This window comes from Carcharhinus amblyrhynchos, chromosome 11 (genome assembly GCF_965287045.1).
Source record: "Carcharhinus amblyrhynchos chromosome 11, sCarAmb.v2.hapA, whole genome shotgun sequence".
In the NCBI taxonomy this organism is placed as follows: Eukaryota; Metazoa; Chordata; class Chondrichthyes; order Carcharhiniformes; family Carcharhinidae; genus Carcharhinus; species Carcharhinus amblyrhynchos.
This window is the reverse complement of record NC_137334.1, coordinates 41161249-41183793: the sequence shown is the minus strand read 5'-3', so window position 1 is coordinate 41183793 and position 22545 is coordinate 41161249. Positions and strand designations below refer to the sequence as shown.

General features: G+C 41.5%; 1 protein-coding gene across 1 annotated transcript; it reads right to left on the bottom strand.

Moving 5' to 3' along the window:
- Positions 1-1746: 1746 nt before the first annotated feature.
- fkbp7 (FKBP prolyl isomerase 7) lies at positions 1747-22358 on the bottom strand. Its single transcript, XM_080198907.1, has 4 exons — positions 22087-22358; positions 12797-12948; positions 7063-7190; positions 1747-3984 (listed from the first exon to the last, which is right to left on the bottom strand). Exons 1-4 carry the CDS (start codon positions 22320-22322, stop codon positions 3823-3825), a joined length of 678 nt encoding a protein of 225 aa, XP_080055033.1. The 5' UTR covers positions 22323-22358; the 3' UTR covers positions 1747-3822.
- Positions 22359-22545: the final 187 nt, after the last annotated feature.

Below are 22545 nucleotides of genomic sequence, written 5' to 3'. Positions count from 1 at the left end.
TAGCATGACTGATATTTTCGCTACTAACTGTGAAATAGCTAATGCCCTCACATTTGCTAAGCCTTTGAAACACTCTTCCAATATACATTAATTGGAGAACCAAAGGTCTTTGAAATACTCAGGCTGATCTTAAAAATTTTCCTATGAAAATGTAACAAAGTCTCAATCCATCAAACACAGCCAAACCAGCATTGAAACACCACAGAAACTTATTGCAAACTCATAAAATTGCCAAAGCTAGCAGTCCCCATCAAGCTGTGCAAAAAAACTCCCTTCAAGGCTGAATCAATTAGTGATTCTTGGAGGTCATCTGTTCAAACAGATGCCTGGCCACCTGTTTGGTGATAGATGCCAGTTGGCCAGAGAAAAAGGGTTAAGGATGCCTGGAAGGTAATTCCATAAAAGCTTGAAGCCACACATTAGCTTTGGCTGAGGTCTAGAAGGATCTTGCTACAATTGGTAAAATCTCAAAATTGTCTCATTTCAGAGGTAATGAATGATTGTGACCATTGCATGGTTTTTTGTTGTTGTGGACAGCCTAAGGCAATCAACAGGCAAATCAAAAGATTAAAATAAAATAACTGGTACAAGGTAGGATTACTTGCTGAAAAGGAATTTATTCCTGGAATTGGAATTCTGTATATATTAATGAAAGGGGCTTAAGGTTGATTTCATAGTTGGGAGTAATGATCACAAAGATAACCATAGGCTACCAACTTTCTTCAAGATATCTATATTGTAGGAAGATAATCTGAAGCTATGGATGAATTTAACATGGATGACGTGGATTCAGCCCAATGATGGTAGAACTGATAGAAAACCCATGTGAGTTCTCCAATACATACTTAATTATGTCTAAGTGCAATGAGTGTGCAACATAAGCCTTCCATAGAGTTAAGCCTCCAGTAGGGAAGAAGTTCAACGACTGTGAACATCATGCCAATTGGAGATCTCTCCATAACTGGCAGTGTGAAATTTAGTGACGTCTTCATTAAGAATTACTGCAAAATCATTAGATAGGCAAGTGTGGACATGGGTTATGCACCATAGGGAGGGTCGGGGGGTTGGTCATCAAACAAGAGTAGTTGTATATAAAGGCAGGAGGGGTCTTAGCAGGCACCCCCTCCCTGTTGCCATTCATCCAATTGTCCATTGTGCCTTCAGAGATATTAGAGAGCCTAATTGCAAACCCATTAGGATTTTCTGGGTGGCCTGCAGGCATTGCACAAGTTTGCCCGAATTTCTGAACCATCCAGTGGACACAGGAATAACGGCTTTTCTGTGGCTCAATAATGAGTTTACATGATCAGTAGGGTATCCTGTATCATCTATTCCTGTACTGAGTAACTGGGATTTGGGCCACATAGTCTTTCCTGTGAATTGTATGGGGTCACCTGCCACCTAGACCTCTCCGGTGGACTCCATTAATTTCCAACATAAGTGTGAATGATTTGTTATCCAGAGGAATTTGTGACTCCATCCACTGTTGCTTTAGGTTGTCTTAAAAGCAGATATAAATATACAGATTTTTGCTTTGACAAAAGTAGCAATTAACCAGTACCTGACCACACAATGCAACACAAATGACAGCTTTACCCTCTCTGTATCAGCATGTGCATGAAATTGTTAGGGAGAAAAATACAGCTATTCACTCAGTCATGAGGAAATCAGACCAAGACTGAGTTTCAGACAATGCCTTTATTAGAACTATAGTACAGGTTGGCCCCAAGGCTCCAACTAGTGGTTCATCAGGCAGAGCCTTGATCCAGGAATTAATCAGGCATTTATAGTTAACATCCAGTTACAAGAAATTAACATGTACCAAAGACATACATTTGCACAGAAGTTGTATCTATATCCACTTACAACTATCAATTAGGTTTTTAGGGAAATACTTATTATGTCATTACTTACTGTGGAAAGTGACTCATTAATAAGTCACTGAAACTTAATGTTGGCAATGATTATTGTTTGTAAATGATCAATGAACAAAGCAGATAAATGCAACATTGGGTGCCCATTGTTCCAGTTCAAAGAGGATTGATATAGTATAAGGACAGGAAATTGCTATTATTAGAGTCCCAAAGTATGTTATGAAGCCAGACTAGACCCTAACGGGTTTTCTATTTTGGCATAAATGTGAAGAAAGGATGCTTCACTCCAAGAGCAATTCCACTGACAAATCAGGGATCTTTTTATTAAAGCAAGCTTTATTCATAACACGATTTAAATATGACTCTAACAGAATGAAACAGCTTAACTCTTAACAATTGAACACTCTTTAAACATGAACAGAAACAACTTTAATCTCTAAAGTATCACTATTTCAGTTCCAAATAAGCAACATCCTTCTTAGACATAAAACCCCCTTTTAAATATAGTTAGCAATCACTCATATACTTTCTATGAGCGCAGACAACCTTAGAGTTTTCAGAGATATATAGAGCTTTCAGAAGCCTGCAAAACTTTAACTAGAGCAGCCAAACTCCACTCCTTTCTGCAAAAGCATTTTTCTTTCCCTGCTTCAGATCCAGGATTGCACATAAACCACAATATCACATGACCCCGTCAAGCACTCTAATCTGAAATCCCAGGGGAATTTAAGTAAACAAAAGTCCATTAATTCACCATACATAACCACTTGTAAGGTTGCAATTTGTAATTATTCTGCTCTCCCAGTATCTGAACTGCATTCCTCCTAGACATACTAGCTACCTGTAGGAAAAAGCTGAACTTTGCACACTTAGGATGTATAAATTGCTGGGTAAGTAGGAAAACCAGAATTTGAACTCGTGCGGATAGAAATTATTGGTCTTAGACACAGATGGTTATTATTCTGGGCATAAGAGTAGATGTGTGTAGGCATACATAATATGGTTGGAGACTAATCTTTTTGCATTAAAACGGAAACGAATTTGTCTAGTTACCTTGCAGGTGATAAGATCTATTTGGAATTGTAAATTACTTCCCAAACACTGGGAATCCCAACCAATTGGTGTCAATCTGAACCTTTTGTGATTCTAACATGATTACCCTGTCCTCACTCAGTGATCTTTGTATCGTGGAGTCAGTGCCCTCTAATGGTTGTATCTGGCATTCACTCATTTTATCCAAACTTCATTTATGCTTACCTGGCTGAGGAAGTGTCCTCCTATTCCCATGAGCAATTATCCTTAAAAGGGGCTGCACTTACTCAGGGACCATCACCTTGCTATACTCCTTGAACTTTGTTCTCTTCAGCAGGCAAACCTGACGGTGGTGTTTAGTCAACAAGCTTTGGTTCCACTTCTGTCCATTAAAGAAAGCACTGTGTTATCAATTATATTGGAGGCAGAAAATATGCTTTCTTTGGTTGGCAGATTTATGAGGCCCCTAGCAAGGAATGGCTGAACAATACAAAGGATAATTTTATTTTCACAACCTAAGTTCCCTTAGCTCCTGCAGCTTTTCACACCCTAGCTTACACTTTCTAAAGGCAATAATTAGTTATACAATTTCAATAATTTCAACAAGTAGCTAACAGTCAATATATGAAAATAAGACGACATTACAGCTGATTATTTCAAAACATTTATTTGAATGGTCGTTGTACAATCCAATATTTTTTTAAATACGAACACCAGAGTGATCCAGTTCCACAGTCTTTGAATTTTAATCTCAATATTAGGCTTAAGATAACTTCTGTGTATCAAAAGATCAACATTTTGACAAAAATATTTTGTATTCTGAAGTAACAAGGCAAGTATTAAAATACTCAAATAGTACTACTGAAAAAGCTGTATTTCAGTCATGTTGATACGAAACATATTAAGAGCACAAATGCTACAGCTCATCATGCTGAAAAACATTGTACTCCCTGGCAGAAATGTAGCCATCTCCATCATGATCGTTTTTTAGGAGTATATCAGTGAGGACGCGATCTTTGTAACTAGGATCTTGGTTCCTAGTATCTCTCTTAAATTCCTCTTGCAAATACATCTTCAGCTGAAATTAGTAAAGGAGAATTTATTTCAAATCTGGTTTGAAGTAAGGCAATTATAGATCTTGTAAGAATGACATGAAAATCAATTTGATCAAATTTTTCAATAAAGTAGAAAGTTGAGGGTAATGCGGCGAAGAGTAGTCTAATAGGTGAAGTACCATACAATAAGACCAGTGAGCAAAATTAAAGCCTATGATATTAAAGACATAACAATGTGAATGATATGGTCTTGTGGTACAGTAGGTAGCATCCCTGCTTCTGAGCTAGTCCACCCCAAGACTTGGTGACTAAGGAAGGTGCGTTCATAATCTGGCCAAATAGGTTAAGTATCAAACTGCATATCCTTCCAACACATACCTTGGCAGGTGGTAAAAGCAAGACAGATTCCTTGTAGCCATGTAATAGAACAGATTTCTTGTTAGTCATGTAATAGAAAGAAAGTTCCCAACCATCATTAACCATAGCGCCAAACTACAACACACGAGTAAAATGTTTACCAGAGTTTGGACTACCTGAATGAACTGTACCACACACAGGGAAGTTTTTTTTTATTCATTTGTGGGACATGGGCGTCACTGGCTGGCCAGCACTTATTGCCTATCTCTAATTGCCCTCAAGAAGGTGATGGTCAGCTGCCTTCTTGAATTGTTGCAGTCCATGTTCTATGGGTTGATCCACAATGCCTTTAGGGAGGAAATTCCACGATTTTGACCCAGTGACTGCAAAGGAATGGTGATATATTTCCAAATCAGGTTGATGAGTTGCTGGGAGGGGAGCTTGCAGGTGGTGGTATTCCCTTTTATCTGCTGTCTTTGTCCTTCTAGATGGAAGTGCCAGGCCAGGTAAGGACAGCAGATTTCCTTCCCTAAAAGACATTAGTGAACCTTGACTTCAATTTTGCTAGCTTTTAAGTGCAAATATGAAATTGGTTAAGGAACAGAAAATAGAATAATGTTGAACAGTTGTAAGGGACAGTAAAGAGATTAATAGTGTCATGTCCCCGAGGAGTCAGACTTTGACCAATGCTGTTTTTGATATAAATTAGTGATCAGGGCTTGAATATACAGGATATAATTTCAAAACTTTGTCATTTATAGGAAAGTTGGTAAACAATGAGGAGGATAGTAATTGATTGCAGGATGAGCTCATCAGCAAAGTGATGGAAAATGTCATTGACAGTGCTATCAAGTAGCATTTGCTCAGCAATAATTTGTTCACTAACGCTCAGTTTCGGCCACCAGGATTTGACATCATTGCAGTCTTGGTCCAAACGTGGACAGTTAAAGCTGAACCAAAGTGAGAGTCACTGCCCTTGACATAAAGGTTGCATTTGACGAGTGTGGCATCAAGGAGTTCTAGCAAAACTGAAGCCAATGGGAATCAGGCGAAAACACCCCACTGGTTGGAGTCATACCAAGGGCGATGGTTGTAGTTGTTGGAGGTCAATCATCTTGGTCCTAGGACATCACTGCAGGAGTTGGGGGGGGTGCCCTATGCCCAACCATTGTTGCCCGCTTCATCAATGACATTCCTTCCATCAAAAGTCAGAAATGGGGACATTCAATAAAGAGTACATGATATGTGGCACGATTTGCAACTGCTTAATTAGTGAAGCAGTCTGTGTCCATTTGCAGCAAAACCCAGACAACATACAGGCTTGAGATTGGAAGTGGCAAGTAACATTAGCCACAAAATGCCAATGACCAAGGGAGAATCTAGCCACCTCTCTAAGACATTCAATGGCATTACCATTACTAAATCCCCAACATCCTAGAGTTACCATTAACCAGAAATTAAACCGAACTAGCTATGCAACATGAGCAGGTCAGAGACTGGGAATTCTGCAGAGGGTAATTTCCTTTCTGACTCTCCAAAGCCTGTCCACCATCTACAAGGCACCAAGTCAAGAGTTAATACTCTCCACTTGTCTGGATGAGAACAGTGCCATCCAGGACAAAGCAGCTCTCTTAGTTTGCAGTCCATGCAGAAACATTCACTCTATCACTGACGCAGTGGCTGCAGTGTGTTCCATTAACAAGGTGCACTGCAGAAATTCAGAAACTTTGACAGCATCTTCCAGGCTCATGACATAGGAACACCACGACCTGCAATACTCATTTCCTAACTTGGAACTATATTGTTGTTCTTCTCTGTTGCTGGGTTAAAATCCTGGAACATCCTTTCTAACAGCATTGTGGATGTTCATTCAGCACTTGGCTGCAGCCATTCAAGAAGACTGCTCATCACCACTCTCAAGAGCAGTTAAGGATGGGCAATAAATGCTGGTCTAGCTAGTGAAACCCACATCCCATGAAAAAGTAAGACTGGTAAAATGGGCAGATGAAATTTAATGCAGAGCAATGTGAAGTGATAATATTTTGATCGGAAGAATAAGGACACTTAATGGTACCAATTAAAGGGAGTGTAGGAAAAGAGGGAGCTAGGAGTCTATATATACACATCAATCTTTGATGGTGGCATGACAAATTGAAAACTGTTAAAAAAAAAATGGATCCTTAGACTTTATTAAGAGAGTACAAAAGTAAGCTAAACCTTCATAACTCTGGTTAGCCTTCAGTCAAGTATTGTGTTCAATTCTGAGCACCACATCTTTAGGAAGGACGTCAAGGCCTTGGAAAAGCAGCAGAAAAGCTTTATTAGATTGGCAGCAGGACACAGATTTAAAAGGGTGATTGACAAGAGAACCAGAGATGACATGAATAAACTTTCTTTGTTAAAATAGGAGTTGTGGTTTGAAATGCACTGCCATAAACTTAGTGGAAGAAGATCGGGAACAGGCACTATAGGCTGAAATGATTTTAATTGAAATTGCACTATGTGCATCACGGTGATAATGCTTGAAATAGAACATTACCCATTTTTGGCATGCAGTTGCAGCGCAAAGCATTTGCCTACTGATAGTCTTTACTTTAGTACCAATATGATATTGTTACTTACATGAATCAGTTCAAAATGGTAATGTCTTGCTTTCAAAAAAATTTAACACACCATTTTTCGTAAGAGTAGACTTCAAATATTTTCATAACTATAACCAACCTTTCCAAAAAAAATTTGCATACCTCATCACGGGAAAGCTTTTTATCACCATCCAAATCAATCATCTTAAAAGATTCCACACTCCTTGGCCCCCGTCTCACAGTATAGAGTTCAACTTCGAAAACCAGGGTTGAATTGGGCGGTACCTTTTCTGAATAGAAAACCAAACATATTTCTCTTTTATGTAAAGGTATGCTTGGTTTACATCTGGCCTTCATTTCCCCCATAAGTACTATAATTTCTGTTGTTTCATCCTTCATCCAAATGGACAGGGCAGTTGAGCCTTGTATTTGTCAAAGAAAATGGTGCTATAATTCACTAATAGGAAGCACATACCTGATGCCTGAGATTTCTTCAGAATTGTTGTTGTGCAAAATAACCCAACAGATAGCAAGCAATTCTGACCTATTGAGGAAGCTATGTGCTACTTAGGAACTGCATACAAATTTAGGAGCCAGTGTTTTGCTCTAGCCAATCTGGATTATCATTCCCATATTGAAGGCAGACATTTAAATCATGATTCTCTGGTAGTAATTAAAGTTTTAAACATGTTCTTTAATGTAATAAATAGGACTGAAAAACTATTTCCTGACTCAAACAGGTACTATGCCTTTTGATCCCTCACCACAGCCACATCCTATAATTTCAATTATCCTAGTAATGTCCTGTTTGCACAGAAAAAGCTTGTCCATTTTAGGTGAATTTCCCACCATGCCAAGTATTGTCAAGGAACTCCTTCTGTTCAGTTCTACCATTTTGATAGTTATCAGGAGGCCAATGATTCACTTGGTCTTTTGGCTAAGTTCAAGCATCAGATCAAGCCTGAGATGCGGTGTAATGTCTTATGTTGTCAGCTTGGATCTGGTTTGCTTCTCCTGTGGAGACCATGATTGGATTCAATTGGAATTGGAATTTGTTTTCTAAAGAAAAGATTGGATTTGGATTTTCTTGTCCACTCTGAGCATAGGCTTTGTCATTTTAAGAGTGGAGTAAAAAATTAAAAAATTGCAACAAGTTCATGCCTTTAGTACTTGGCCTTATTTTGGAGATTGTACAGGACATTGTAAAGGAGAGAGGCCTCAGGGTATAGGAATTTCCTCCTCAGAGATGTTGTTGTTTTTAATCACCCAACAAATAAGAAGAAATCCTGACCCATTCAGAAAATCATACGCTACTTAAGAATGGCATGAGTTTGGGGGCCAGTGCTCAGTTGTGACCAATTCCATATTAAAGACAAATCTTGATAGTCAAATACTAACTAATGATTATTGGTGCAGAATGACAAGGCAAAGGTCTTTCAACAGCATGATCTCCCACTTGCTCCAGGTTAACTTTTGATATGCCAATTCTTCAAGATTAGTATGCACAACAGAAGCAGGCTGATTGCTCCCTTCCACGGGAAAGTAAAACCTATCTTGCTGTAGGTTGTTGCTTGGTCCACCAAAGTCTAACCTTTTCTTCCCCCTCCTTTTAGTATCTGTCACCTTACAAAACCCATTTTAATCTTCCTGCACTACTCACTTTTGGAAAATTGCCTACTCTAGATCCATTTTTCCAACCATGGCATTATTATTCTGACATTGATGAGTTCTATTTTCATGGAAAACATTCTTAACACAAATCCATCACCTCGATTTTTATTTTTGTGCTTATTACTTTGGTAATGCAGATGAGGTTTCATTTGCTATCAAAATTACCAAAGCATTGACATGCTTTCCTTTTGACCCACAAAATCTTTATAGTGATTCTTCATTTTTATTCTGTCAGAAGCCTATTATTTTTATTAATATTAGTGAAGCTAGTAATTCCGGGACCAATTTTGAGTGTACATACCGTGTAGAAATAAATACATGCACTCTACTCTACACCAGAGGTTCATCTTTCTCAGCATGCATAATTGCTCAAGTTATCAATGGATTATGTAGATGGACAAGCTTCTTCTCAGGAACTGTAGAAAATTTTAAACAGTTAAAAGTGAGGCATTACCAATTAGACAAGGCAATACAGAAGAATATGTTACAGGTAAAAAATTAGTAAATAATATTGTTAGGTTCATGCATAATTAGTTCTATGCCAAAACATTCCAAACATTCCTTTAATAAACAATAAGATAAAAGTGCAGGAAATGCCATGGTATTAGATTATATTTTCTTCCAAAATAATCTGAAGAGTTTTGAAATAATGTTCATGCTGTTGGCTAAAATCTTCCACTGTTAAGTAACATGCATTAAATCATTGTTATGAAATTCATAGAACACAAGCGTGTATGTTAATGACCATGTCATACATTCAATATTTATCTACAAGTTGGTCTGGTAATTATAAGCCAGTTAGTCTTACTTCGGTGGTCAGTAAGTTAATGGAAAGGGTCCTGAGAGATAGGATTTATGACCATTTTGAAAGATGCAATTTAATCCAGGATAATCAGCACGGTTTCGTGAGGGCCAAGTCCTGCCTCACAAATTTGACTGAATTCTTTGAGGAGGTAACTAAGTGTGTGGACTAAGGTAGAACAGTTGATGTCGTATACATGGATTTTAGTAAGGCGTTTGATAAGGTTCCCCATGGTAGGCTCATGAAGAAGATAAGGATGTGTGGGATTGAAGGAAATTTGGCCGATTGAATAAGTAACTGGCCTTACTGGAAAATTTTCAGACTGGAGGCCAGTTACCAGTGGTGTACGACAGGGGTCAGTGCTGGGTCCTCTGCTATTTGTGATTTTATCAATGACTTGGAAGAGGGGGGCTAAAGGGTGGGTTAGTAAATTTTCTGATGACACCAAGATTGGTGGAGTAGTGGATGAGGTAGAGGGCTCTTGCAGGCTGCAAAGAGACATTGACAGGATGCAGAGCTGGGCCAAAAAGTGGCAGATGGAGTTTAACCCTGATAAGTGTGAGGTGATTCATTTTGGTAGGACAAACTTGAATGCAGATTACAGGGTCAACGGCAGGGTTCGAAGGAATGTGGAGGAACAGAAAGATCTTGGGGTTCATATCCACAGATCTCTGAAGGTTGCCACTCAAGTGGATAGAGCTGTGAAGAAGGCGTATAGTGTGTTAGCGTTTATTAACAGAGTGTTTGAGTTTAAGAGGTGTAGGGTTATGCCGCAACTATATCGGATGTTGGTGAGACCACATTTGAAATATTGTGTTCAGTTCTGGTCACCTCACTATAAGAAGGATGTGGAAGCATTGGCGAGAGTGCACAGGAGATTTACCAGGATGCTGCCTGGCTAAAAATAGTGGCTAAAAATAGTGGGCGATTAGAAGATTGGGAAAGATTTAAAAATCAACAAAGAATGACTAAGAAGGCGATAAAGAAAGGAAAGATAGACTATGAAGCTAAACTAGCACTAAATATAAAAAATGACAGTAAAAGTTTTTACAAATATATAAAGAGGAGGAGGCTGGCTAGAGTGAATGTTGGACCCTTGCAGGATGAGAGGGGAGATTTAGCGGTGGGCGATGAGGAAATGGCTGAGACTTTAAATAAGTTTTTTGCCTCGGTCTTCACGGAGGAGGACACGAATGGTTTGCCGGATATTAAAGATAGAAGGATGGTAGGAGTTGAGGGCCTAAATGCGATTACCATCACTAGAGAGTAGTGCTTGATAGACGAATGGGACTGAAGGTGGACAAGTCCCCAGGGCTGGATGGAATGCATCCCAGGGTTCTGAAAGAAATGGCAGAGGTGATAGTGGATGCCTTAGTAATTATTTATCAAAATTCGTTGGACTCCGGGGAGGTGCCGGAAGATTGGAAAACGGCTAATGTTACGCTGCTGTTTAAAAAAGGTAGCAGGCAAAAGGCAGGGAATTATAGGCCGGTTAGTTTAAGGTCTGTAGTTGGAAAAATGCTAGAATCCGTCATCAAAGAAGAAATAGCAAGGCACCTAGAAAAGAATGGTTTGATCGAGCAGACACAGCATGGATTCGTTAAGGGGAAGTCGTGTTTGACGAATTTATTGGATTTCTATGAGGATGTGACTAGTGCAGTAGACAGAGGGGGACCGGTGGATGTGGTGCTTTTAGATTTCCAAAAGGCATTTGATAAGGTGCCTCATAAAAGGTTGCTACAGAAGGTTAGGGTGCATGGAGTTGGGGGTAAGGTGTTAGCATGGATAGAGGATTGGCTGTGTAATAGGAAGCAGAGAGTTGGTATCAATGGGTGCTATTCTGGTTGGCAGTTGGTGACTAGTGGAGTGCCGCAGGGATCGGTGCTGGGGCCTCAACTGTTTACCATTTATATAGATGATCTGGAGGAGGGGGCTGAGTGTAGGGTGACAAAATTTGCTGATGACACGAAGATGAGTGGAAAAGCAAATTGTGTGGGGGGTGTGGAAAGTCTGCAGAGAGATCTGGATAGGCTGAGCGAGTGGGCGAGGACCTGGCAGATGGGGTATAATGTTAGCAAGTGTGAGGTTATCGACTTTGGCAGAAATAGTAGTAGGAGGGATTATTATTTAAAAGGCGAAAAGCTGCAGCATGCTACGGTACAGAGGGACCTGGGGATCCTTGTGCATGAGTCGCAAAAACCCAGTATGCAGGTGATCAAGAAGGCGAATGGAATGTTGGCCTTTATAGCGAGGGGGATAGAATATAAAAGTAGGGAGGTCTTGCTGCAACTGTACAGGGTACTGGTGAGGCCGCAGCTGGAGTACTGTGTGCAGTTTTGGTCGCCGCACTTGCGGGAGGATATATTGGCCTTGGAGGGAGTGCAGGGGAGGTTCACGAGGCTGATACCGGAGATGAGGGGGTTGGCCTACGAAGAGAGACTAAATAGACTGGGTCTGTACTCGTTGGAGTTTAGAAGGATGAGGGGGGATCTTATAGAGACGTATAAGATAATGAAGGGGATGGATAGGGTAGAGGTAGAGAGATTCTTCCCGCTTAGAAAAGATAGCAGGACTAGAGGACACAACCTCAAGATGGGGGAGTGAGTGGGGGGGCAGTTTAGATCAGAGTTGAGGAGGACCTTCTTCACTCAAAGGGTGGTGAATCTCTGGAATTCTCTGCCCGTTGAAGTGATGGAGGCTACCTTGCTAAATATATTTAAGTCACAGGTCTATAGGTTTTTGATAGACAGGGGAATTAGGGGTTATGGGGAGAAAGCGGGAAAGTGGAACTGATCCACTTCAGATCAGCCATGATCTTACTGAATGGCGGGGCAGGCTCAAAGGGCTAGATGGCCTACTCCTGCTCCTATTTCTTATGTTCTTATGTTGGAGGGCAGGTCTTATGAGGAAAGGTTGAGGGATCTGGGACTTTTCTTTTTGGAGCGGAGGAGGATGAGAGGCGACTTAATAAAGGTCTATAAGATGATGAGAAGGATTGATAGTGTGGACGTGCAGAGAGTATTTCCTCGGGTGGATGTAGCTGTTACTAGGGGGCATAACTTTAAGGTTCATGGTGGGAGATATAGGAGGGATGTCCGAGGTAGGTTCTTCACTCAGAGTGGTTGGGGTATGGAATAGACTGCCTGCTATGATAATGGAGTTAGACACTTTAGGAACTTTCAAGCGGTCATTGGATAGGCACATGGAGCACACCAGAAAGATAGGGAGTGGAATAGCTTGATCTTGGGATTGGACATAGCTCGGTACAACATTGAGGGCCGAAGGGCCTGTACTATGCTGTAATGTTCTATGTTCCAAGTTAAACTGGAGGGACTTTGTATTATTTGTATTACATTAGTGAGGCTTCAATAACAAATGTTAAAAATAAACAAGAAAAACTGTTAAATTGAATTTGAATGTTACCTCTGCCAATTACTCCATATCCCAGGGAAGGTGGTATAATTAACTTCCGTTTTTCTCCTTCACACATGTCAGTCATACCAATGTCTAATCCTTTTATCACTTGCCCAACACCAAGTATAAACCACTTAGGGTGGCCTTCGTTGTCTGTACGACTGTAGGAATATGAAATGCTTTCTTCAATTAGCTAGGTTATAAATCTTTCAATAAATCAAAATACAGAATTACAATTATGAAAGGTGTTTTGCAGAGAAGTTGGACCACCTAAACAAAACACAAAGTAAAAGGACAATATTTTCCTCCATACATAATCCAAATATGACATCCTTAGGACATGAAGTTGAAAATGTATTCAGGACATTTTTTCATTTGAATTTATTATACTGAAATGCACTTCAGAAATTAATGTACATTGGAGGTGGCTGCTATCCTTCTCAGTCCATAAACTAAGTTACAGGGTCAATAAACTAAGTTATGTGATCCCTTACCATAGTCATGTCCCATAACTTTATTCAACCTTCTTTTCCAACTCACTGGCGTCCCAATTGAGCAGCAAAAGCACACTTTGGTTTACTTTCTAACAATGCTAAGATATTGTAAAGATTTTCTTGTTTAGTTCTACCATTACGACATTATCAGGAAGCAAATAATCCATGGTCAGCTTGTGCACATCCCTAATATTGCAGCAGTACAGCACATTAGTGTCATATAAAAGCAAATTACCACGGATGCTGGAAATGAAATTAAACCAGAAAATTATGGAAAATCTCAGCAGGGTCTGGCAGCATATGCAGAGAAAGAACAGAGCTAATTTTGAGTCTGAATGCCCCTCAAAGACTCATTCAGACTCTTCAAGTTAGCTTGGTTCTTTCTCCACGGATGCTGTCAATCGCCACTAAAATTTTCCAGCATTTTCTGTTCTTCTTGTAATTAGTACTGGCCTTATTTTGAAGATTCTACAGGACCTTGTAAAGAATGAACATTCCACAGGGTGTAAGAATTTCCCCCTCAGATGTTGTTTCTTACAATGAGCCAACAAAAAACAAACAATCCTGACCCATTGAGGAAATCATATGCTACTTAGAAATGGCATGTGTGAGGATCAGTGCTCGGTTGTGACCAATTTGGATTACTATTCCCATATTAAAGCCAGACATTTAAATCTTACCACATCTCAACCTTAATAGAATTATGGCTTAAATACAAGTTTAAAAGTTTTAAAAGTTTATTTACTGGTGTCACAAGTAGGCTTACCTTAACACTGCAATGAAGTTATTGTGAAAACCGCCCCCAGTTGCCACACTTGAGCACCTGTCTGAGTACACTTAGGGAGAATTCAGCATGGCCAATACACCTAACCAGCACGTCTTTTGGACTATGGGAGGAAACCCATGCAGACACAGGGAGAATGTGCAAACTCTGCACAGACAGTGACCCAAGCAGGGAATCAAACCCAGGTTCCTGGCGTTGCGAGGCAGCAGTACTAACCACTGTGCCACCATGCCGTCCTTACAAGCAGACATTTAATTATAATTTATGCTGGAATTGCCTTTGATAACTGCTCCATATTGAGAGTGCAAGTTTTTTAAAACTCTGTTTGCTAGTCTGATGAGAAATGTCTCTATTAAGAGCAAAAAAAAAACTTAATCTGAATGCAAGCTTCACTCTAAAGAATTCAGAATCGCTTTCAATGACTACGTAAGCTATAAATGTCCTGGAAGTATATCTAGTTATATTGCTTCATGTTTCAACAATACTAAACAATAAAATCTACAGGATCTCCACTTTATTTATAATATTAAATATTGTTCTTCATACCATCTTAGCTGAAAAGTGGTAACTGAACAATTCATGCCAATCTATTCAAAATGGTTAATCAAGTGACAGCACAAAATGGGAATTCACCTTTATTTCTTAGTGAGTGAATTATAAAACTTAAGAAAAACGTTCAATACATTATATAATCCACATCAGACACTGGCCTAATCTCATCAAAGATCATGCCTAGTTTTTAATGAGCAATATTGAAAAAGAAACTTTAGAATGATAAGAAAAGCAAAGAGAAAAATGTACATAGCGATAATAAATGTAAACAGTTAAACAAGCCAAAATAAATAAATCAGAATAAGAGAAAGGGATGACAGTGATTAAAGATTAAAGTGGTCTTCAGTTTACTTTAGGCACTAACCTATTAATGTTTTGTTTAATTACTGTAAAGAAATACAAACTTGTATTCAGTATCAAAACGTCAGCTCAAAAATATAGGTCAGCTGAAGGAGGCTGAATTTCTGTTATCTTCAAAGTAGTCATGATGTGGATGTGCCTGCGTTGGACTGGGGTAAACACAGTAAAGAGTCTGACAACACCAGGTTTTAGTCCAACCGATTTATTTGATAGTAAACTCACAAGCTTTCGAGGGGACTCCCGCTTCATCAGGTGAATGGAGAGTTCTGGCCTCGGACAGAGCATATAAAGCACAGACAGTTTAGAGGTTACTGATTAGAATGCAAATCTTTACACCTAACCTGCTGTTCAAGTCCTAAAGTGGCCGACAATGTGAGTGGAAGGAGCACTGATCACAGGTTAAAGAGATGTGTATTGTATCCAGACAGCACAGTGAGTGAGGTTTTGCAAACCCAGGCAAGTCACGGGGGTTACAGATAGTGCGACATGAACCCAAGATCCCTGTTGAGACCGTCCTCATGTGTGTGGAACTTGGCTGTCAGTCTCTGCTCAGCGACTCTGCGCTGTCGTGTGTCGTGAAGGCCGCCTTGGAGAACGCTTACCCGAAGGTCAGAGGCTGAATCCCCATGACCACTGAAGTGTTCGCCAACAGGAAGGGAACAGTCTTGCCTGGTGATTGTCGAGCGATGTTCATTCATCAGTTGTCGTAGCGTCTGTACGGTCTCCCCAGTGTACCACGCTTCGGGACATCCTTTCTTGCAACGTATCAGGTAGACAATGTTGGCCGAGTTGCAAGAGTATTTACCGTGTACCTGGTGGATGGTATTCTCACGTGTGGTCATATCTTTTAACCCATGTTTACTTTGAAGATAGTAAAAAGTCTGACAACACCAGGTTTTAGTCCAACCGATTTATTTGATAGTAAACTCACAAGCTTTCAAGGCGACTCCCTCTTCGTCAGGTGAATGGAGAGTTCTGGCCTCGGACAGAGAATATAAAGCACAGACAGTTTAGAGATTACTGATTAGAATGCGAATCTTTACACCTAACCTGCTGTTCAAGTCCTAAAGTGGCCGACAATGTGAGTGGAAGGAGCACTGATCACAGGTTAAAGAGATGTGTATTGTCTCCAGACAGCACAGCGAGTGAGGTTTTGCAAACCCAGGCAAGTCATGGGGGTTACAGATAGTGTGACATGAACCCAAGATCCCTGTTGAGACCGTCCTCATGTGTGTGGAACTTGGCCATCAGTCTCACGTGTGATGATGGTATCCGTGTCGATCATCCGGCATGTCTTGCAGAGGTTGCTGTGGCAAGGTTGTGTGGTGTTGTGGTCACTGTTCTCCTGAAGACGAACATCTCGCCAGGGCCATCCCCATACGCCCACTTCTTGCCTTCAGACAACCACACAACCTCAAACAGACCATTGTTCACAGCAAACTACCCAGTCTTCAGGAGAACAGTGACCACAACACCACACAACCTTGCCACAGCAACCTCTGCAAGACATGCTGGATCATCGACACGGATACCATCATCACACATGAGAATACCATCCGCCAGGTACACGGTAAATACTCTTGCAACTCGGCCAACATTGTCTACCTGATACGTTGCAAGAAAGGATGTCCCGAAGCATGGTACGTTGGGGAGACCATGCAGACGCTACGACAACGGATGAATGAACATCGCTCGACAACCACCAGGCAAGACTGTTCCCTTCCTGTTGGCGAACACTTCAGTGGTCACGGGGATTCAGCCTCTGACCTTCGGGTAAGCGTTCTCCAAGGTGGCCTTCACGACACACAACAGCGCAGAGTCGCTGAGCAGAGACTGATAGCCAAGTTCCACACACATGAGGACAGTCTCAACAGGGATGTTGGGTTCATGTCACACTATCTGTAACCCCCATGACTTGCCTGGGTTTGCAAAACCTCACTCACTGTGCTGTCTGGAGACAATACACATCTTTTTAACCTGTGATCAATGCTCCTTCCACTCACATTGTCGGCCACTTTAGGACTTGAACAGCAGGTTAGGTGTAAAGATTCGCATTCTAATCAGTAATCTCTAAACTGTCTGTGCTTTATATGCTCTGTCCGAGGCCAGAACTCTCCATTCACCTGACGAAGAGGGAGTCCCTTTGAAAGCTTGTGAGTTTACTATCAAATAAATCGGTTGGACTAAAACCTGGTGTTGTCAGACTTTTTACTATCTTCAAAGTAAACATGGGTTAAAAGATATGACCACCATAGCTAAAAAATTAAATCACATTAACGAAATAGGCCCCAGCTGAATGTAAGAATGCAAAAATTGACTGCAGTAGGATAGCTTAATTTCGTTTTCCTAAGGAAAGCTTACAGAAATATTCTTGAATTAGAAACAAAATTACACTACAATATCATCATATTCAGCAGATTAGTAACTTCGGTTTAAGATCACTCATGCAGGCTGCTTGACATTACAAATCTTTATTCAATTGAGAAAATAAACAGAGTCAAGCAGCGCATACATTTACATTCTCCCCGATAATAAAGAGAAGAATTTGAATATCCTCAACACACGTGACCATTATCTGGGGGAAATTTGAGGAGAGACTCACAGAAGATCGAATGAGTGGCATCTGCTGCTTGGTTTCAGAGTCGGGGTGGCCTGGCCAGAGTTAGCCTAGGACTGCTGTTTATTGAAAACCTTATAGCACAAGATATATTTTATAACGTGTGTTATACTTAAAATCTGTGTACATTTGCAAAGATTAGCGAGAATGAAGGAATATCATACTGTAGTCAAGCCTTTTGTGTTTAATACATTCTTTTGTTGTTGAAAGCTATTTGGCAGCCCTCTGGCACAGTTCAACTTTTTCTTTTTTTAAGAAAACATTGGTAAGTCTTTTGGATCAGTGTTCAATTAGACTATAAGACACAGGAGCAGAATTAGGCCACTCGGCACATTGAATGGCAGAGCAGACTCAATCATGGCAGATATTTTTCTTATCCCCATTCTCCTGCTCTTTCACCATAACCTCTGATCCCCTTATTAATCAAGAACCTATCTATCTTTGTCTTAAAGACACTCAATGACCTGGTTTCCACAGCCCTCTGCAGCAAAGAGTTCCACTCTCTGGCTGAAGAAATTCCTCCTCATCCTCTGTTTTAAAGGATCGCCCCTTCAGCCTGAGGTTATGCCTTCTGGTTCTAGTGTTTCCTACGAGTGGAAACATCCTCTCCACATCCACTCTATCCAGGCCTTGCAGTATCCTGTAAGTTTCAATAAGATCATCCCTCATTCTTCTAAACTCAAATGAGTACACACTCAGAGTCCTCAACCGTTCCTCATTTAACAAGCTCTTCATTCCAGGGACATTTCTTGTGAACCCCCTCTGGACCCTTTCCAAGGCCAGCACATCCTTCCTTAGATATGGGGCCCAAAACTACTCAAAATACTTCAAATGGGATCTGACCAGAGCCTTATACAGCCTCAGAAGTATATCCCTGTTCTTGTATTCTAGCCCTCTCGACATGAATTCTAACATTGCATTTGCATTCCTAACTGTTGACTGAACCTGCACTTTAACCTTAAGAGAATCTTGAACAAGGACTCAAGTCCCTTTGTGCTTCTGAATTCCTAAGCATTTCCTCATTCAGAAAACAGTCTATGCTTCCATTCCTCCTTCCAAAGTGCATAACCTCACACTCTTCCACATTGTACTCCATCTGCCACTTCTTTGCCTACTCGCCTAACCTGTCCTTCTGCAGCCCCCCACCCCCTGCTTCTTCAATACTACCTATCCCTCTACATACCTTTGTATCATCTGCAAACTAAGCAACAGTCTTTTCATTTCCTTCTTCCAAATCGTTAGTGTATATTGTGAGAAGTTGTGGTCCCAGCACTGACTCCTGAAGCACATCACTAGTCACCAGCTGCCATCCTGAAAAAGACACCTTTATCCCCACTCTCTGAGTTCCGCCAGTCAGCCAATCCTCCATCCATGCCAGGATCTTACCCTTGACACTACGGGCACTTAACTTATTTAACAGTCTTCTATGCAGCATCTTGTCAAAGGCCTTCTGGAAATCTAAATAAATCACGTCCACTGGTTCTCCTTTATCTAACTTGCTTGTTACCTCCTCAAAGAACTCGAACAGATTAGTGAGACATGACCTCCCCATGACAAAGCTGTGTTGATTCAGTCCTACTTTATCATGCACTTTCAAGTATTCTGCAATCTCATTTTTAATAATGGACTCTAAAATCTTGCCAATGAATGAAGTCAGGCTAACCGACTTATAATTTCCAGTCTACTGCCTCTCTCCCTTCTTAAACAGTAGTGTTACGTTAGCTACTTTTCAGTCCTCTGGGACCCTCCCTGCCTCCAGCGATTCCTGAAAGATCACCACCAATGCCTCCACAATTTCCTCAGCTATCTCTTTTAGAATCCTGTGGCGTAGTCCATTCAGTCCAGGTGAATATCCACCTTCAGACCTTTCAGTTTCCCCAGAAACTTCTCCTTAAGTGATGGCCACTGCACTCACCTGTGCCCCCGACTCTCCTGGAGCTCTGGCATCCTACTGGTGTCTTCCACCTTGAAAACTGATGCAAAGTAACTATTAAGTTCCTCTGCCATTTATTTGTTATTATTCCAATTCTGGGAGGTCCAGTCCAGTAGTAACACCAAATAGGATTGGAGTAGCTCCAATAAACAAAGCTCAATGTAAGTTCGAGGAAGAGCACTTTATCTTTCAATCGGGCATTTACAGCCTTCTGAACTCAACATTTGAGTTCAACAAATTCAGATTGTAATCTCTTCCCCCATGTTCTTTGCAGGTTTTGTTCTTGCTATCTTGTTTCTTCCTTATTTTTGCTTTTGGACAGCATCTGTTTATCATTTTGCCACATTTTCTGCCACATATTTTGTCTCTTTCATCACCACTCCCAATGGCATATCCAGTGGCATAATCTGTCAAATAATCTCACCTGCTCCCCATTCATCATGGATCTTCCTTATTGCATTCCCATCCCATCCCTCTGGCTCTTTTACCTTTTGTGGGTATGCCGGCGTTGGACTGGCGTAAACACAGTGAAAACTCTGACAACACCAGGTTTTAGTCCAACCTATTTATTTGATAATATACTCACAAGCTTTCGGGTTAGTCCCTTCGTCAGGTGAATGGAGAGTTCTGGCCTCAGACAGAGCATATAAAGCACAGACAGTTTAGAGATTACTGATTAGAATGCGAATCCTTACACCTAACCTGCTGTTCAAGACCTGAAGTGGCTGATAATGTGAGTGGAAGGAGCACTGATCACAGTTTAAAGAGATGTGTATTGTCTCCAGACAGTACAGTAAGTGAGGTTTTGCAAACCCAGGCAAGTCACGGGGGTTACAGATAGTGCGACATGAACCCAAGATCCCTGTTGAGACCGTCCTCATGTGTGCGGAACTTGGCTATCAGTCTCTGTTCAGCGACTCTGCGCTGTCGTGTGTCGTGAAGGCCGCCTTGGAGAATGCTTACCCGAAGGTCAGAGGCTGAATGCCCGTGACCACTGAAGTGTTCACCAACAGGAAGGGAACAGTCTTGCCTGGTGACTGTTGAGCGATGTTCATTCATCCGTTGTCGTAGCGCCTGCATGGTCTCCCCAATGTACCATGCTTCGGGACATCCTTTCTTGCAACGTATCAGGTAGACAATGTTGGCCGAGCTGCAAGAGTATTTACCATGTACCTGGTGGATGGTATTCTCACGTGTGATGATGGTATCCATGTCGATGATCCGGCATGTCTTGCAGAGGTTGCTGTGGCAGTTCCGATGCGCCACAGCGAAAAACCACACCGATCTCCTCAGAAGGCAAACACGGTACACAGTGGACAGAGTACCCTTCGTCGTCCAGTACTTCCCCGGAGCGGAGAAGCTACGACATCTTCTCCGGAGTCTTCAACATATCATTGATGAAGACGAACATCTCGCCAGGGCTATCCCCACACCCCCACTTCTTGCTTTCAGACAACCACACAACCTCAAACAGACCATTGTTCGCAGCAAACTACCCAGCCTTCAGGAGAACAGTGACCACAATACCACACAACCCTGCCACAGCAACCTCTGCAAGACATGCCGGATCATTGACATGGATAACATCATCACACGTGAGAATACCATCCACCAGGTACATGGTAAATACTCTTGCAACTCGGCCAACATTGTCTACCTGATACGTTGCAAGAAAGGATGTCCCGAAGCATGGTACATTGGGGAGACCATGCAGACGCTACGACAACGGATGAATGAACATCGCTCGACAGTCACCAGGCAAGACTGTTCCCTTCCTGTTGGTGAACACTTCAGTGGTCACGGGCATTCAGCCTCTGACCTTCGGGTAAGCATTCTCCAAGGCGGCCTTCACGACACACGACAGCGCAGAGTCGCTGAACAGAGACTGATAGCCAAGTTCCGCACACATGAGGACGGTCTCAACAGGGATCTTGGGTTCATGTCGCACTATCTGTAACCCCCGTGACTTGCCTGGGTTTGCAAAACCTCACTTACTGTACTGTCTGGAGACAATACACATCTCTTTAAACTGTGATCAGTGCTCCTTCCACTCACATTATCAGCCACTTCAGGTCTTGAACAGCAGGTTAGGTGTAAGGATTCGCATTCTAATCAGTAATCTCTAAACTGTCTGTGCTTTATATGCTCTGTCTGAGGCCAGAACTCTCCATTCACCTGACGAAGGGACTAACCCGAAAGCTTGTGAGTATATTATCAAATAAATAGGTTGGACTAAAACCTGGTGTTGTCAGACTTTTCACTCTTTTACCATTTGTCCAGAAGGTTCAGGTTCTGACTGGTGTGTGACAGATGTTACATCTACAGTTCTAACTTTTCCTAGTAATGGTGGAAGATCATCAACCTGAAACTTTAACTCCTGTTTCTCTGACCACAGATGGACCTAAGTATCTTATTTCAGATTTCCAGCATCCACAGTATTTTGCTTTCGAATATGAAATACCAACTTGCTTTAGGAGAAGGTGCAGAATGGAATTGGCAGAAAACGTACAAAGTAAAATCCAAATTTATCATTTTCCAACTAAAGAGGAAAACACTGACCTGCAGTAAACTTTGGAGCCGTCTTTTGCCAGGAAACCATCATAATGAGCATTAAGCGCATCTCCACGTTTGCTCTTCACGGGACAGTTTTCTGGCTTGTACAAAACTTCTATCTTTACTTCTTCCGCGCAAATGCAGTTGAAGAGAACAGAACAAACCAACGAGTAGAACAGCAAGGCGCTGTATCGGTACATGGTGGACATGAGGTTGGTTAACGAACACCACACTCTAACCATCAGCAGCAACTCGAGCTCCGCTGCCACGTAGCAACGGGCCACGTAACCCAGACAACGGCCGGGGGGGGGGGGATTCTCAACTGTCATTGGCCACTCGAGCTGTCAGTCAACGACCCTACCGCCCAATCCTATTTGCGCGCGAGACAAGCGTGTCCCAGCCGCCGGCGGACGGGCATCTTCTGCGGCTGCGCGGCTACTGCGTTTGCCTGTCGGTGCTGCCGGG

What these genes read in the sequence shown, in the direction of transcription:
- fkbp7 (XM_080198907.1), bottom strand. Translation starts at nt 22,322, where the DNA reads ATGGTTAGAGTGTGGTGTTCGTTAACCAACCTCATGTCCACCATGTAC. An exon ending in ATATGGAGTAATTGGCAGAG is followed by an intron (nt 7,191 to 12,796) that starts GTAACATTCAAA and finishes TTTTCTATTCAG; the next exon opens with AAAAGGTACCGCCCAATTCA. An exon ending in AAAAGCTTTCCCGTGATGAG is followed by an intron (nt 3,985 to 7,062) that starts GTATGCAAATTT and finishes TACTAATTTCAG; the next exon opens with CTGAAGATGTATTTGCAAGA.